Raw genomic sequence first — 16581 nt, 5'->3', positions numbered from 1 at the left:
TGCAATATCCAACATCACATTTGGATGTTTTGGGTTTTTTGAAGTGAAAGAATGTAAAAAAAAGAAGAAATCTCCCTTCCCTGACACCAAGCATTTTTTGACTGCTTTTTATCTCTTAAGCACATGGGGATTGCTAATTAAACTGTCTTTTCGATGCTGAGATTGCTGAAAGTGAGGTCTGTGATACGGACCTTGACAAATGGCCTGGCTTTAGGTTTTGATTATGGACCCTAGGCCTGTTGGTCCTGTGTCAGCCACTGTGGGAAATCAAAACGACGTTTAATTTTCTACATGACTGATACCTTAATCATCCACACACATCTGTCAACGCATTCTAGCATCTTAATGTTTTCATGATGAAACAGTAACGGACCACAGGGTACAGAGGGATCATTAGGAGACAGAAACATCTCATCGAAACATTTATTCAAACAGGCATTCTTCGCACCCACAACTATGTGTATGAGAGAAACTAACAAAAACCCAGTTGTTCTTCGTCTGCCTCTCTACTATCTTCTTCTTGTTTCTTTGTCTCTGTCCCTGTTCATCTCATCAGTACTGGATGTCTATATGGGAGTAAACATTGTTTATGAAAAAGTCGTTGTACATTAAAGCATTTTTTTGCAAGATGATATATCTTGCTATATCAAACACGATGATTTGAAACAGTTGTTGTTATATTTTGTAGTTTTTTTGTAATCCATCCAAAACTAAATACATTTTAAAAAGCAACCTTCTGGAAGTAGAATGGTTTTCAAACGTTATCAGTTTCAAAATGTTCAGGGAGCTTCCAAGTCTCCCCTTCAAAGTACGAATAACATAAAGGTGGTCCCAGAGCTCCTTTGCTATACATCTCTAAAGCAATGCATACAGAAAGGTGACTTTAGAGTTGGAACATTGCTCATGCTGCACCCTATACAGTCTGGTGGCTGTTTAGACTTCCTGTAGGGTTGAATCATCTACCTGGCCTGCAGTCATATTGCCTCCTGCTGAGATCATTCTGGCTCATTACCATACATTATTTATTTATGTATAGACCTCTGACGTGGGTGATCATTGATTTTCCCCTGCATTTAATTTGTCTTTGCCGTAGTTTGTTCCACAAGTAGCTTCAATCACACCGCAGTCGCACGCACGTCTTATAAAACTCAATGTGATTTCAGGTGGAACAGACGAAGAGAGAGAGAGAACAGAGAACACACACATACACGCACACACACCCACATACACAGACAAACAAATGCACACACACACACGCACACAACAGTGTGGTAATTCATTTGCTTCAATAAATGTGTTAAACCTCTGACAACCCTCTCTCCTTCCCTTTATCTCATTCTGTGTCGTCTCTCCCTTTCATTGTATCTCTTTCCTTCTCCGTCTAAATCTCACTCTATCTGCTTTGTTCTTTCTCTCTCTTTCTCTCTTGTTTTTGTCACTCTCTCCCTCGCTCTCTGTATGTATACAGTAGTTGTTGCAGCAGTGATGGGCTTGTATCCAGCGGGGGTGTAGTATTGATTGATGCTGTGTGGGTTTTGGCTGATGTGACAGTATCTGCATAACAGAAAGCCAGGGTCCACAGATTCACAACCTCCAGTTTATACATGTTCACACATGAACTTATCTACGGATAATGGCATGCCGTTTACAGTAGATGAGTGCATATACAATATAATGCATGTATCCTTATTATACACCTCAAGTCATTTTGAATGTCCGCTATTCTGTCTATATGTCATGTTTTCATTGCTTTCTTGACTAGCTTTTTCTTCTGAACATGTGTATGGCAGTGCAGTGTGTGTGTGTGTGTGTGTGTGTGTGTGTGTGTGTGTGTGTGTGTGTGTGTGTGTGTGTGTGTGTGTGTGTGTGTGTGTGTGTGTGTGTGTGTGTGTGTGTGTGGTGGTGGTGGGGGGGGGGGTTCTTCTGCAATATGTGGCTTTTTGGAGTCAAATTAGATCCTAATCTAATAATCACAAACATTTTGAATGTGAAATAATTACTAGTTAAGAGCCAATCAGGACAGTGCCTTGACCTAGTGAAGCTCCCACTGCATCAATAGACTGCTAAGCTCTTTTGTCCTTCCAGTTCACAGAAAAGAATAACATTTGTTTTAATTAAGGGGCATTACGTTTGAAATGTGTAAACAACGATTACGGACACAAAGAGATGGCCAGGACAAGGGGAAGGGCCTGAAAAGACCCGGAATGATCAAAAAAAACATCAATAGATAAAAGGATGTTTCGACAAAAACATGGAGACGGCTCTTTGGAAGAGAGATGTTATGTAAACAGCTGCCATGAACATGTTGAACATGGAGACGACTGGAGAGGAAGGCCTGGCCTGGCTGCATCTGGATAACAATGAGAAGGAGTTATGACGCCAGCGTGTAGAGGCGGGATGAGTGCGTTATGGTAGAAACGTGGGTGATGTCCTTGTCAATGTCTTTAGAGTCCACTACTGTAGATTTTCACACAGTGTACTGTATCATGCCGTGTTATATTACTCCCTGAAGGACCTGCCCAATGTGTCTGCTGGTACAATTAATTTATCTCTCATGGGTCGTCCATCATATTGACTTGAGAAATATGAATATACATTAAGGACATTATTGCAGCCTTCCAATACTCAGGCTGAACATGCCACAGTGTAGCGATGGCAGAGAGGGCGGGGCAGAGACAGAGTTTAGTAAAGATCCACCATTTATCTCCCAGATGTTTTATCAGTGTTTTATGATCACCGCGGAAACAAATATGCATAATTAAAAGACTCCAAATACCCTGAACGCTGGGGGTGGTGCCAGGGAGGGCCAGGGAGGAAGAAAAAAGGTGTAAGTTAATTTAGATTACCAATTAAATGTGTGCCAGCAGTCGTGATGTGATGGAGGACAGGCTACAGGAGACATCACAAGCTGCAGAAGGGGAGAAAATGTCTCCTACAAGTTTAAATAGATATATTGTCGTGCTTGTAAAATAAATAGTAAATGCCTTGTGTGAAAAATGCCGAGCAGTGCAATTTCTGCAGCTAAGATATCCAATAAACAGTATATCTTATATATTATATTTCAGAGCGTCATGACTAAGAGGTTGGCTTGGAGGGAGTTTTAATAAAAAACACTACTGAAAAAAGCGAAAGCATCGCACATAAGGGACATATTTCTGTTTTTGTGTTGAAGTTAGGGGATAAGGATTGGTTTTTACCCCATTGCTCTCAGCGTGGGTATGCCTGTTTTGCACCATCTGCAGTTTGCGTGTCTTTGTGCAGCAGTATGCATGGTGGTGCATGTGTAACGTGTGAATTTTATAGGTAATTAGCTAAACCAAGGATCTGGAATGGGGCTTCATTGAACAACCGGTAGACTTCACAAGTTATCAAAAGAGTAGTCAATTTATTTCACACACCAATAAAATGTACAGCAGGTATTCTAGGTCTGGTGACACTGATACACAGGATGCCTATATAACCCAGCTAATAAAAATGTGGTGAAATAGGCACTGCAACTACACACAAAACGTCAACAAGATGCAATAACTGAGCACACGCACCCAAAACGGCAGTGAGGTTCACGGCAATTAATCACTCTGGTCTAAGCATAGCTGGACATACATGCAAACTATCCGATCAGGGCCCTGGCCGTACACCTGCAATTGCAACCGAAAATAATACATAGGCTACGAAGATACAATAAAAACAGGGAAATAGTGGCGCCAAGAAGGCTATGCGAGCTGGTGAAGTGCACAAAGTCCAATGACCCCTATTACCTAAAACCCTGGAATGTTAAAAACAGAGATAACAATATAACCAGTTGGATGTTACCCAACGTCACTCTGTTCGCACAGCTTTGTGATACAAAAAACCCAACCCTCTTTACGCTGCCAACATGCCCTTTAAGGGTTTGTCCTTAATTGGCGTCGATTGTCTATTGGAGAAGCAGCCGGAGGCACGGCCGTGAATGTCCCAAAAGCTGGCCACCTATTGGAGGAGCTGGAGGCTCTGTAGTAGGTGTGCGGGATATCAGATGGGCCGTGGTCCACCCACTTTCTCCGTTGGCATCGATACTCAAAAGAAAGACATCACAATATTACATGCATTACACATGTACTGTATAACTGTGTGTGAGTCTGAATATATGTGTGTGTGTGTGTTTGTCTGTGTGTACAGTACGTGTGTGTGCACTTGTGTTTGTGCGTATGTGTGTGAGTCTGTGTGTTGTCTGCGTGCATGTGTGTGATACGTGTGTGTTTGTGAAAAAAGAGTCTATGAGAAACTCTGTTAAACCGAGGCATATTTAAACCAAATCCAATAATAGCTCACAGGCTCTTTATCACGCAGCTTTAATAATGAATGAATAAGATAATCCAGGGTCTCTCCTTGGCACAGACCTGTCTACAAAACAGCAAACAGAAAAAAGTGAAAGAGCAAGGTATACAAAAATGACCTACTATAGGCATTATATTTTAGTTTTAAGTTCACATACAAGGTTGTAGTATTATAAGGACAAATTGCCCTGGAGTATATTGTGGGTGTGTATTTGTTTAAAAGACGACACACTACAAATGCAACAACATGGCAATTCATACACAGTACTTCAATAGCAGACTGTGATATCAAGCTGAACCTGTGTGTTTAGGTTAAATGTTCTCTCCTAGCCACAGGACCCAGAAGGACCATGATGCATCATGAAGTTTATCTTCAGCAGTGTACCTGGGGCCTATATATAACACTGAGAAGGAGGGAATGGGAGGGGAGGGTAGGAGAGGAGGCACCCAGAGTTGAGTAGAGAGTAGAGGAAAGAAGTGCAGAGGAGAGGAGTGGAGTGGTGAGGAGAGTGTGTGATAAATCAGGGGAACATGGCTGTGAATCATAAAGAGCAGATTGGCTCTGCCAGCCTCCATAAAGAGAGAGCTACTGTAGTGCATGGGTGTTGCTGTAGCAGATGTGCTAACCCTTACCCTGGGTATCTGTCTACCTCTTCCCATTCCTCACCTACCTCAGCCTCTGTGTCTGCAAATACACAGACTGCACACGCGCACCCATGCTCTATAAACAAGCGCAATTGCGCACACACACAAAAACACACTCTGATACACAAGCACAGATGCACGCATGCCATCACATACCGGTACTGCGATACATAAGCAGAATTGGGCACAAACTGCGCCACACATGCACTCCCGACACACACCCACACACACACACACACACACACACACACACACACACACACACACACACACACACAGCTCGGCAGGAGCCCAGGTGCAGCGTCTCAGTGTCACATCTTGAGGACAGAGGCGTGTCTCTCCTCTCACCTGTCAGCTCTCAGGAGTGATTGATCACCTCCTCACACTGCTCGTGCTTGTGCGTGTATGTCAATGTGGGTGTGTGTGGGTGTGTTTGTGTAGTTGCGTGTGGAGGCCAGTGACATGAAGGTGTGAGTGTGTCGGTGGCGTCAGAGCAGAACTGTGTTGTGCCGGGCCTGCTGACCCGACTCCAGAGGTGGACAAGATGGAGGATATGCTTCACCTGCTTCCTCTTCTCAAAGCAACACCTCTTCACCCCAGCAACCAGGCAGGCTCCAGCAACTCACCTTTATTCACGGCATTCACTGTGAAATACCGGGTCCAATGTCAAATGGAAGCGAGCATAGCATTATTAGTCAAGTCAACATTGTAATGTCACTCATACTGATGACACTGGCCCGTTTTAGCTATCTGAGGGTGAAGCACCTCCGAAGCACTGGAATGAGTCACCAAAATATATATGTGTGTGTAAGTAGAGTAAACTGGGACCGATCTGAACATGTTCTGTTTAAAACCCTTGTTAGTTTAGGCTGATTTCCCACATACAATGAATTGTGGCCGTTTGCTTTTGAGGCGGTTACCTCCGTGATAAGGCTGTAATCAGCTCTTCATTAGAGACATTGTGCTGTGCGTGTTAGGGAGGGAATGACTATTTTCTTCTTCTTTTTTACATGCAGACTTTCGGTAACACTGTGGTATTCAATTGTTTATTACAAAGCATTTTAATTGAATCTGTTTGAGGATGCAGAGCACGTTTAAAAAAAATTAAAAAAAATATTATCTTGCTCTTTTCAAAAATGTTCTTCTGTCCGGCTACACCCTCAAAACAATCATCACAACACAACACAGACACTATCACAACCCAGCCTCAGCCTCCCGTGTGCCGGGCCTCTGAGAAGTCACCAGTATGTCTGGAGCAGTTACTGACAGAGGAGACCAGACAACTGGGTGGTTTCTATCTAACCTAGGAAGATGTTTCCTCCTGCCTGCCTGATTTACATGCAAGTCAAAAGCCCATAGATACACAAACGTACACACTCAAACTGTACACACACAAACACTGTGTAATGACACACACATGCACACACACACACACAAACAGACTGTCCACACACACACACACACACACACACACACACACACACACATACACACAAACAATGCAATCAGAGCTAGAAGAGGTCCAGCTGAAATCTCCCCCATGAACTTCCTGGGAGTAACTTCTAATGAGGAAACGACAGTGGGATGACGGTCCAGAGGCAGAGCTGGCGTTGCATGTTCTGTCTGACAGGAGCCGAGGCAAGGCCTGTTAATGGGATGTGCCCACAGCCAGGAGTTCAAAGAATAGTTAATTACTGTGATATGGTGGAGATATTGGCCCCTGCTGGGAGCCATGTCCCCATCAGTCAGAGAGCAGCCTGGCCCTGGCCCTCCTCTATGGGGAGATGGTGGGAACAAAGGGATGGACGTCGGGGCGTGGTGAGGGATGTGAAGAAGAGGATGGCGCGAAGTGAGAGGGGGCCGCAGATGGAGGGAGGCTGAGAGATAGCGTGATTAAAGTGTGCTAAATAGATAGATTATGGAATGCTGAAAAGAAGAGAGAGGGAGAGAAAGGAAAGCACATGTGTATCACAGTTTGTGTGTGTGTGGGTGTGTGTGTGTGTGTGTGTAAGAGAGGGAGAGAGAGAGAGAGAGAGAGAGAGAGAGAGAGAGAGAGAGAGAGAGAGAGAGAGAGAGAGAGAGCAAGAGAGAGAGAGAGAGAGAGAGAGAGAGAGAGAGAGAGAGAGCAAGAGAGAGAGAGAGCAAGAGAGAGAGAGATGATTAAAAAAAGAAGAGAGAGAGTGCAAGTGACAGATGCTGTGAGTCAGGATGTGTGCAGGAAAAAAAGCAAAGTAACCTTATGCCAAAGCAAAGAGGAAATGACATGGGACAGTGATTGCTCATTCAGTGTGTGCCCTACGTGTTATCCAGTTAAACACACGCACCCACGCACGCACTCACGCACGCACTCACACACACACACTTCTTCACAATGAGACCCACAGCTCTCACCCTCCCTCCCCTGCGTTCCATTTCTGTGTGTTGACTGACACCATCAACCACCCCTCTAACACCGTGCACATCAGCCGGGGCTTGTCACCGCATAAAAGAAGTTCAGCGAGAGAGGAGGAGGGTTGCTGAAAGGAACTTATATTAGACTTTATTATCTGGTCCCTGAAACATGGGCTCCACGGGCGCTCCGACAGTGCCGAGGAGCCATTTTCATCTCAATCTGAGGGGCTATGAGTGCGGTGTGCCACAGGAGCCATACTTGCTTTATCAAAACTCCAGCTGCAACCAACATGGTGGGGTTTGTATGAGAAGGGGGAGATCAATTTCCTCTAATGATCTGACAATTTCTAGCTGATGTCTCAATTTATGCTCATTCAGATCTGCAGCCGTGAGCCATTATATTTAGAGTGAGGTTTAGAGAGCGAACAATCACACATTTGCAACATCCTCATGCACATATATACCAGTACGGCACACATACACACACACACATACAGCACACACACACACACACACATACAGCACACACACACACACACGTACACACACACACACACGTACACACACATACAGCACACACACACACACACATACAGCACACACACACGTACACACACATACTTCAAAACCACAGGAAAATACTTTCTTCAGAGTTCACATTCAGAACTCAGGTTTCTTCCAGCCGACTGAGTGAGTCAGGATTTCTTCAGCTTCAATGAACCGGTCTGACCTACAGTAAAGATGTCCCCGGAGTGTCGAATATGGAATAAAAGTAAAACAAGTTTTGTATCAAACTACAAATGTAACCTTTGTCATTAAAATGTTCAGTTTGTATGATACAAGCGTGATGCGTCATGTGACCTTGTGTTTGGTGAGAAGGTCACAACTGCCTGTTACACCTTTCACTGTGATTGAGATCTGTGGTGGCAGGGGATGGGGGAATTGTGAATTTTTTGGGGAAAAATGCAATGAAGTCAGTTTTGGTTTAGCCAGAGCTAATGCCCAAGCTCAAAGGACAACTACGTCTTATAACACAAAATTAATGACGTTTTGAAAAAAACTGATATTACCAGTTCCGCACAGTAAATCCTAATCAGAATGTAAAGTTATGCAAAATAAGTTCAAATGGATCACGGGATCGTAATAAATCTTTCATCGTAATCTGATCACCCCGGAGACAAATGGAGAATGAATATGTTAATGTGACACTTTGTATCCAGAAAAATCATAACGACTTTCCAGCTAATTGTTTAACTTTCCCAGGCTCCACAGGCAAAACCTCCAAAATCCTCTTTATTTATGAGTGCTCATCGTATTGAAGAGTGTCATGCATGCAAACAGAAGATACTTTCACAACTTTGTGGATATTCAGCCTAAACCAAAGGAACGGACTCATCTTCTCAATGTTGGAGTTCAGGGACGTAGATACCTTTTATACTGTTTACATATTGTGTATAAATGATGAAAACATAAAAAAATATTAACCTACCCTATACATAAAAGTGAAACTTGGTCAAATGGGATCTTTAAAAAGCCTGAGCACACACAATCTAACTTGAATAATTGTTTAGCCAATAGCCATCACTGGTTTTAATGTCAGAATTTTCAAAAAACAAATCCCAGGTACTTTAGTGTATGTTGTCACACCAAACCACTCTTCAGTTTTCTCTCTGGTCCACAGGCTGATAATCCCACTGTCAGATGTCAGGTTGATGCAGTGCACTGACATTCCCTGTGATAGAATCATTAGATCACCTGGACCTGCAGGGCGCAGGGGCTCTTGGCAGAGCACCATGACAAGGTACCAGACAGAGGGAGAGGGGGGAGGTGGGCAGGTGTCAGGTACAGAGGGCAGTGCCAACAACAAGCTATCACAGAGGGGGACGTGTCTGAGGGTGAAAAATACTCCAGGCAGATTGATACACAGATACCAGATCATAGCCTTTCTTATCATTGTTTATTTAGTAAATGTGTATGCAAAGCGACATACAACTAGTGTATAGACTGTAGTAAATACAGCAGACTATCAAGAGCAGAAGTGCACAGTCCTAAAAGTACATGGTTATTGCAAGGCAGAGCATTCTAACAACTCTTATTATGTAAAATAACCAAATAAAGACAATTCTGATTAAAAGAGAGGGGTGGAATTCAGTACAAACCCAAATTAAACCATTAGGTACATTGATGCTGGTATGATCCATTGCCACTGTGTAAATAGCATGAATACATTCTTTGAGATGGCTAACAACCATATTAGCTTTGGGCTTCTGTAGAGACATATGTCATCACAGATCTGCATCATCAATTTGTTTTCTGCTCTTTTTCTCCTCTTAGCCATTGCCCAGCAACAGAAACATGTGCAGAGTTTTACCTGGAGACATGTCACACAACTGTCATCAGCAAACTGCTCGAGCTAAAAATACAACACCGCTTAGAGGCAACAATATATGCTATTTTGATGTGCAAGGAACATTAATAAGATATATAGCGGCTTTACAAGGCTAAATGGCATTGAACAACATAGGCCACTGTGCTTTTAATTGCTCCTCAATGTCAGTCTGTCAATTAGGGAACATGTGGAACAATTACGATTGATCTTTTTTTTTAAAGATAATGATGTACATAACTAGACATGATTTGACCAATTTAAACCTATAGACACGTTACTTGAAGGCTTTGTTGAGGGGGTCAAACACACTAAGCCATATTGCAGACAGAGGAGAAAGTGAGACATCCAGATGTAACTTCACGGTAGTTAATCGACGAAGTGTAGGACATGTTTGTCAGCCATTTGCCTCCTATAATTCGGGCTCTCAAGACAGCCACACAAGGACAGGAGTTCAGACACACATCCAGAAGGCTCCACTCAGACTGACCTCAGTCAAACAAGCACACCTCACGGCAGGAAACACACGAGCCTCTTATCCTCAAGAGCTGCAGGCTCACTTCAATCTAAACAGCAGTGACAGGCATCCCTCCTCAGCATTCACACACACACAACTAGGTCTTTCATTTGAATTATTGTGAAATGTAATTAAATAAATCCCTGGTAAGGTGCCTATAAAGTCAGCTTGTAGAACAGGGTCAGTGAAGCACAAATGTCCCAAGATTAATTTGTGAAAGTTTATTTGTTCAGCATAAATGGATACATTTCTCTTCACCTTCTATGCTAATTGGAATCTTATGAATAAAAAGACAAATATTTATTATGTGTATTTGTTGCGAGGATGTCTGCTGCACGCACTAACTTTTATCTGCACCCATTGGCATCTGTGCAGAGGTTATGCTGATTGCCTTTTAAACAAAGCAGAAACAGGTGTGCATTTCCATCGTAAAACTTTCAATGACGTCATCATTACCTTTACACAACTTTCTGTATTGTCACTTTAACACCAGTTTATGTACACACGTTTGTCTACCTTCAGAGACTGAACAGTGGTGCTGTAACAACCAATACAAAGAAACTGGTTGAAACATTTCCAATTGCTAGCACTCCCCAGCAAACACAAACGTCAAACCTTCATTCTTGCAGTAAAATCGTAATTTTTGAGATTTTGTACCTTGCCTGCCCTACCTAAGAAAAAGCAACACTCCACACTGACAAAGAAAAGTGAAGTGATTCAGAATGTACAACCAATTTTATTTTGGTACAGTGCAGAAGATATAGATTTAGCTGATGGTAGAATTACTTATTACACTGTACAAGGATTATTTATGTATAACTTACAATTACTTTCACCCACTTTGCAGTGAAGTTCTCACACATCTGGTCATATAAAGCAGGATTGAGCCTCCATAAAACATTGCAGCTCTAAGACCATTTCAAATTAAATGACAAAGATGGACACAATTCCACAAATGATCACAGAGCTCCAAGTCTGAGGAAACCAGCCCTGTGTATTTTAAAAATAAGTACCTAGTCCATCACATCTATCCTACCATCACCGTTTCTTCATCAAGGAACTCATAATACGGAACCTCGAGGTTGAGGGGTGCGGGGCCTTTCCTGATACGGCCAGAGGCGTCATAATGGGAGCCATGGCAGGGGCAGTAGTACCCCCCGTAGTCCCCTGAGTTGGCAATGGGGACGCACCCCAGGTGGGTACACACACCGATGACAATGACCCATTCGGGTTTTGTCACACGTTCCGTATCGTGTTGGGGGTCACGCAGCTCACTCATGTCGACCGCGGCTTCCGCAGCAATCTCCTTCTCTGTTCGATGACGGACGAACAGAGGCTTGCCTCTCCACTTGAAGGTCACGTTCTTGCCCTCTGGAATGTCTCCCAGCTTGACCTCGATCTTGGACAGAGCCAGGACGTCAGCTGAAGCACTCATGGAGGAGATAAATTGGGTGACTACCGTCTTGGCTGCGTAGACCCCAACTATGGAGAAGGCCCCGGTTACCATGTAGGAGAAGGCTCTCCTGGCCTCACTGCTTTCCTGGGAAGACGTCTTGGGGTCCTGAACATCAGGCCGTCTGTAGTCGGAGAAGTCTGGTATTTTGATGTCTGTGTGGGCATACCGGATTCCAGCTGGGGCTGAGGACACAAGACAAAAAGATGGACACAGTAAGAATCCTTAAAAACATTTTTCTCAATTTTTCGTATATATACACATTTAAAGTTAACATATCGCAAGCATTGAGCTACAACAACATGAAACAAAAGTAACACTAGAGCTCCATATGGGTGGCTAGTTGTGAACTTCACCGGTTAGCCAGATAGCTAACAAGAAGCAGTGTACAGGCGGAGTGTCTAACAAATAACCTTTCTAGGATTAATTCGAGGCACAGCCCAATTAACTTTGTCCATGGATATAACTACTACTAACATGACCTCAAAAAGTGTTGCGTAAACTAGCACGATCAAATCAGAGAACACAAGTCACGCAATGACCTCTCTTTCAACAAGGCCCTTGGCTACAGCTTTGGCCAGCAAATCATGTAGCTGACTGGCTTAGTTAGCGCACTCATGTCGAAGACAATCAAATGTTACCATAACCTTCCCAATAGGTTATGATTGTATGAGGCAAGAGAGCTAGCACGTCCAAATACACCATTACAGTGATACTTTCATAAAGTAAAATGTGAAACATTAAACAAAGTTATGAGAAGATAGCTAGTTTGCTACTGCTAAAGCTAAATCCCAGACTTACCATTGATGCTAACAGAGACTGCGGGCCCAGTTTTCGGGCTCTGTCCGTTTAAAGATTCGCGGCATAGGAATGGTTTCTTCACATCTACCAGCACTGTCTCTCCTTTAACAACGACTCCGGTTATTAAGGGTTTGAGAAGCCCAGCAACAGCATAATTCGTTGCCTGCAAGTATGGGGAAAATGACCCCGATCGAGCAGCAATGGACATCATCGTTGTATCTTGTTGGTCTGTGCTCTACGCTGCTAGCTAGCTAGGCTACGACCTTGCTGGGTGGTGAGGAAGAGAGGACGTCGTGACGTCACAGCGTCACGTAAATAACTGCGACATCCAAGACGGACTCCGCCTAGAACGGATCTAGGATCTGTCTATTCTCTGTGGGAGATCTCGGACACACTGCAAGAAGGGACACACTCTTCCCCCCATATACTGCAAATTACTTATGAAATTATTTATTTCAAATTAGATTTTTGGGGGGCAGAAGTAATTGGCAGTATAGGCTACATTCCCAAAATATTATTAATGTAAAATAATTCCATAATAATGTTACAATTTTGTCCTAAATCCATTTAGTCAATCCACCCTGATAACTGTTAGCAAATAATTGTATACCATCTGTGTATTATAAGTATATATGTTATAAAATGATAGAAAAAAGGCACATTAACCCCATCCATTAAGTACAAATATATATATAAACCTATAGCACTTTAGTCTTCACCACAAAGTGATCTTCATTCAATGACATCCTACAGTCTACTCTATTTGTGGAGCATTTCTATTTCTTTCCCTCCGCTGGAAATGAAGGCTGTTGACATTTCTAATCTACAATATAGAGCTCAGCAGGGCCTGGAGCTCCTGTCCTCTCTGTACCATATCAGTCACATCACTCTTGACATTTTGAGAGCTGCTGTTTCCACAAGGCGTCACAGAACTCTGATCAGCAAGAAGAAACCTGCACGTCCTTGGGGCGGCCTTCTTCTGTTTGCCCATTCCACAAATCCTCTCTACATTCTTAGTTGTAAGGTGTTGTTTTCAAGAAAAACTATTCTACAAACAAAACCCGTTCTTCTGGTATTGGGATCTTTTTGAAAATGCCAGTTTCCATCGGCCAGCATCTCCTGATCAATACCTGTGTGAATGGACACATACAAACATGACATTACTCATTTAGAGAGAGGTCACGAGAAGGGGAGGTCTGTTTTGTCTACTGAACGAAGAACATACAGCCTGACCATCTCCACTTCCAGGAGGCTGATGTGAACTTCCTGTCCTCTCGCCGTGGTAACCAGTGAATTTAATCCTTTAAAGAGGTAATCCTGTGAGGCCTTTAGAAGACATACTAAATCCATGTATCCCGCTGGCTACTCTCACATAGTAGCTCATGGCACATTAAAAGCTGACAGGCGACCTTTCACCTCCAGCCTCATTTCCACGGACTCCCACTGAAGCATTTTCTTCTGGCACAGCTGGACATGCCAGAGAGGAGGGGATTATGTCACAGTCGCTTTATAGTGACATATCTGGTGGGGTCCCCAAAGTGAGACTAGCTTTGCTATGACACACACACATGCACATGTGTTCGCTCCTGCAACGGTTCTTGTGGCGGTAACTTCATGGTGTGGTATGCAATTAAACGCCTTGTCTTCTCGGATTTACTGTGATTAGTTGATAATATGTGGAGAAACTCAAACCTCCAAGGCTCTGTACAATACCAACACAGCCATCTTGACAGGCTAAGGGGACAGGGAAAGGCTTCTGCAAAAGACAAGCCACAAGGAACATAATATTCAAATGATCAATCCATGTTATCCGCCTGGAACAACAAAAACATGTATTGAAGAAAAAAGAGAGAAGGGAGAGTCAGGTCAATGACTTTCTAGATTTACAGTGCCCCTAAAGGTGATACCTGGAATGATTATTGGGGATATTTATAGATTTATAATTTGAAGTCACTTAAATGCAACGATTACCTGTGACATTTTGGTCACACAACCTTTAAATTGTAATATGATGAATCACATAACCGAGGGGAGGGAATGTGTTTTAATCAGTCAACTTCCAGAGGTATTGATCTGTCATTAAACATACATTTTGATTGTGGTGGTTTGTCGTCGATGTCACAATGAAGGTTAATCATTAGTGCCACAAACATAGCATTGGCTTTAATTTGACAGTGTGTCCTTTCATCAACATTTGATCAGACTTGATCTAATTGGAGTCAATGCTTTTTAGATATATAGGATCAACAGAAACATGCATTTTCTTCTGTTATTGCGGTTACATAGCGGATAATTCACTCTCCCTTGTGTATTTGCTCTTGCTTCTTTCACTGTAGGCATCGTTGAAGGCCTACTTCAAGCACGAACACGTCGAGAGGAACAAAGAAGGTGTGACAGATACTTGACAAGAGTGCTGTCTATCTAAATGAGAATCTGATATCGCTAGAGAACAAATCTGTAAATTTGTTACACTGTGTCATGGCTAAATTGTGAAGCAGAGATGATGTCTGATGAATTCCTAAAGTAGTAGTTATGTCTCCAGTGTATCACCAGCCAGAGCAAAGATAACCTATCTGCCAAAAAGATGTTTGTGTAATATTATTCAACATTATTCATCATTGAAACGTGGTAAACAGTACTTCCTTAAAAGAAAAAGTATAATAATTTCAAGAATGTATTTTACATGAAGAGCCACCCCTAACTCAAGTAGACTCTGGTGAATACTAGCTAGCTTGACATTGACGAGGTAGCCCACTGCAGCAGCAGGATCATCAGATCCGGGTGGGATGAGAATGTCGCCTGACTACCAAGACTCAGATAATGTCACCCATTGTGTTTTAAGTGTTTTTCTACAAAGCCTGGTTGTAATAGTTCCCTGAGATAAGCTGTCAGCGATGCCAAGCTGGCAGCCTGACCTGGTGCCCCTCCCTCACCTCCCCTACATCTCTCTCTTCCAGGGCGACTGATGGGACAGAGACAGAGACAGGGGCGGAGGCCGAGGGAAGCAAGAGGCAGTGACACAGAGTGTGGCATGGCAGAGCAGCTGTCTGTCGTCTTGCAGGGCGAGGGGCTTATCTGAAGAACAGAGGGCTCAAGGTAGGGAGGCGTGTTCAGCTCTCCTGCACTATCAGCAGAAACAGACTGACAGGAGAACAGGAAACTAAAAACAGGGAAGGAGGAACAGAATGAGTAAATGGACCCCCTGGTGTCCCAGTTTATTCAGATGTTAACTGTGCCTGAGCCATGGTTATTTATTTATTGTGAGATACGTTCGCTGTGGAGTAATTGTTCCTCCTACGTATGTCTAAAGTCCATTTGGCTAGCATGAGATCATCCATAATAAGGTGGGAGCAGCCTTTTTTCTAAGCTTTATCTTATCAATCTCTGTGCTGAATTTTAGAGAACATGCAATGTAATCCAGCTTTACATCATGTTTCAGTATATTGATTTGTCTGTATCTGTGTCTATCGTGGGGGTTTTTCTTCATTTTTCCTCCGCCACTGAGCCAGATCTGTTTCTTGTGACATTATCTTAACTAGTATTTTTCTTCTGCTGTTTTTTCAAGCTTCTGCCCAAAGCAAAAGCCAATCACTGGGTGAGGATGACAGCTTCTCCATTATCAGAGTTAAACATGGCGTCTCTGTGGGGTTCTGGGTCTTTGAGGAAATCATTTGGGTCAATACTCATTCCGGCCTGTAGGACCTCTGACAAAGATGTAAGGCTATACCAAACTCAGGAGGACAACACACTATTGAGTACATTTGTTCAACTCTCTCTTTTCATTTTAGTCTTACATTGTCTTTCCCCCTTTTTGTCATCAACACTGATAGCTTTGTTTTATCAAACAGTGTATTAGCTTTGCACACACCCACAGCAATCACAGTTGTGTCACTGGTTGGTGGCTAAAAGGCAACACAATAACTCAGACCTCCCACTGCAGTGTTGAAACACACTAAGTACAAAAGGATTATTGATGTTATTAAAAACATAACTAATCAGTCATCTGTGATTCATTAATATGGTCATGGTGCAGACATGTGAATGATCTAATTATTACTGATCCTCAAATCTT

The 16581-nt window shown here is 43.0% G+C and overlaps 1 protein-coding gene across 1 annotated transcript; it reads right to left on the bottom strand.

Moving 5' to 3' along the window:
* Positions 1-10971: 10971 nt before the first annotated feature.
* Positions 10972-12796, bottom strand: LOC134027897 (cytochrome b-c1 complex subunit Rieske, mitochondrial). Its single transcript, XM_062471126.1, has 2 exons — positions 12510-12796; positions 10972-11893 (listed from the first exon to the last, which is right to left on the bottom strand). Exons 1-2 carry the CDS (start codon positions 12718-12720, stop codon positions 11283-11285), a joined length of 822 nt encoding a protein of 273 aa, XP_062327110.1. The 5' UTR covers positions 12721-12796; the 3' UTR covers positions 10972-11282.
* Positions 12797-16581: the final 3785 nt, after the last annotated feature.

Source organism: Osmerus eperlanus, chromosome 10 (assembly GCF_963692335.1).
Source record: "Osmerus eperlanus chromosome 10, fOsmEpe2.1, whole genome shotgun sequence".
NCBI lineage: Eukaryota > Metazoa > Chordata > Actinopteri > Osmeriformes > Osmeridae > Osmerus > Osmerus eperlanus.
Note: the sequence above shows the minus strand (reverse complement) of the source record. Positions and strands in the feature narration are given on the sequence as shown.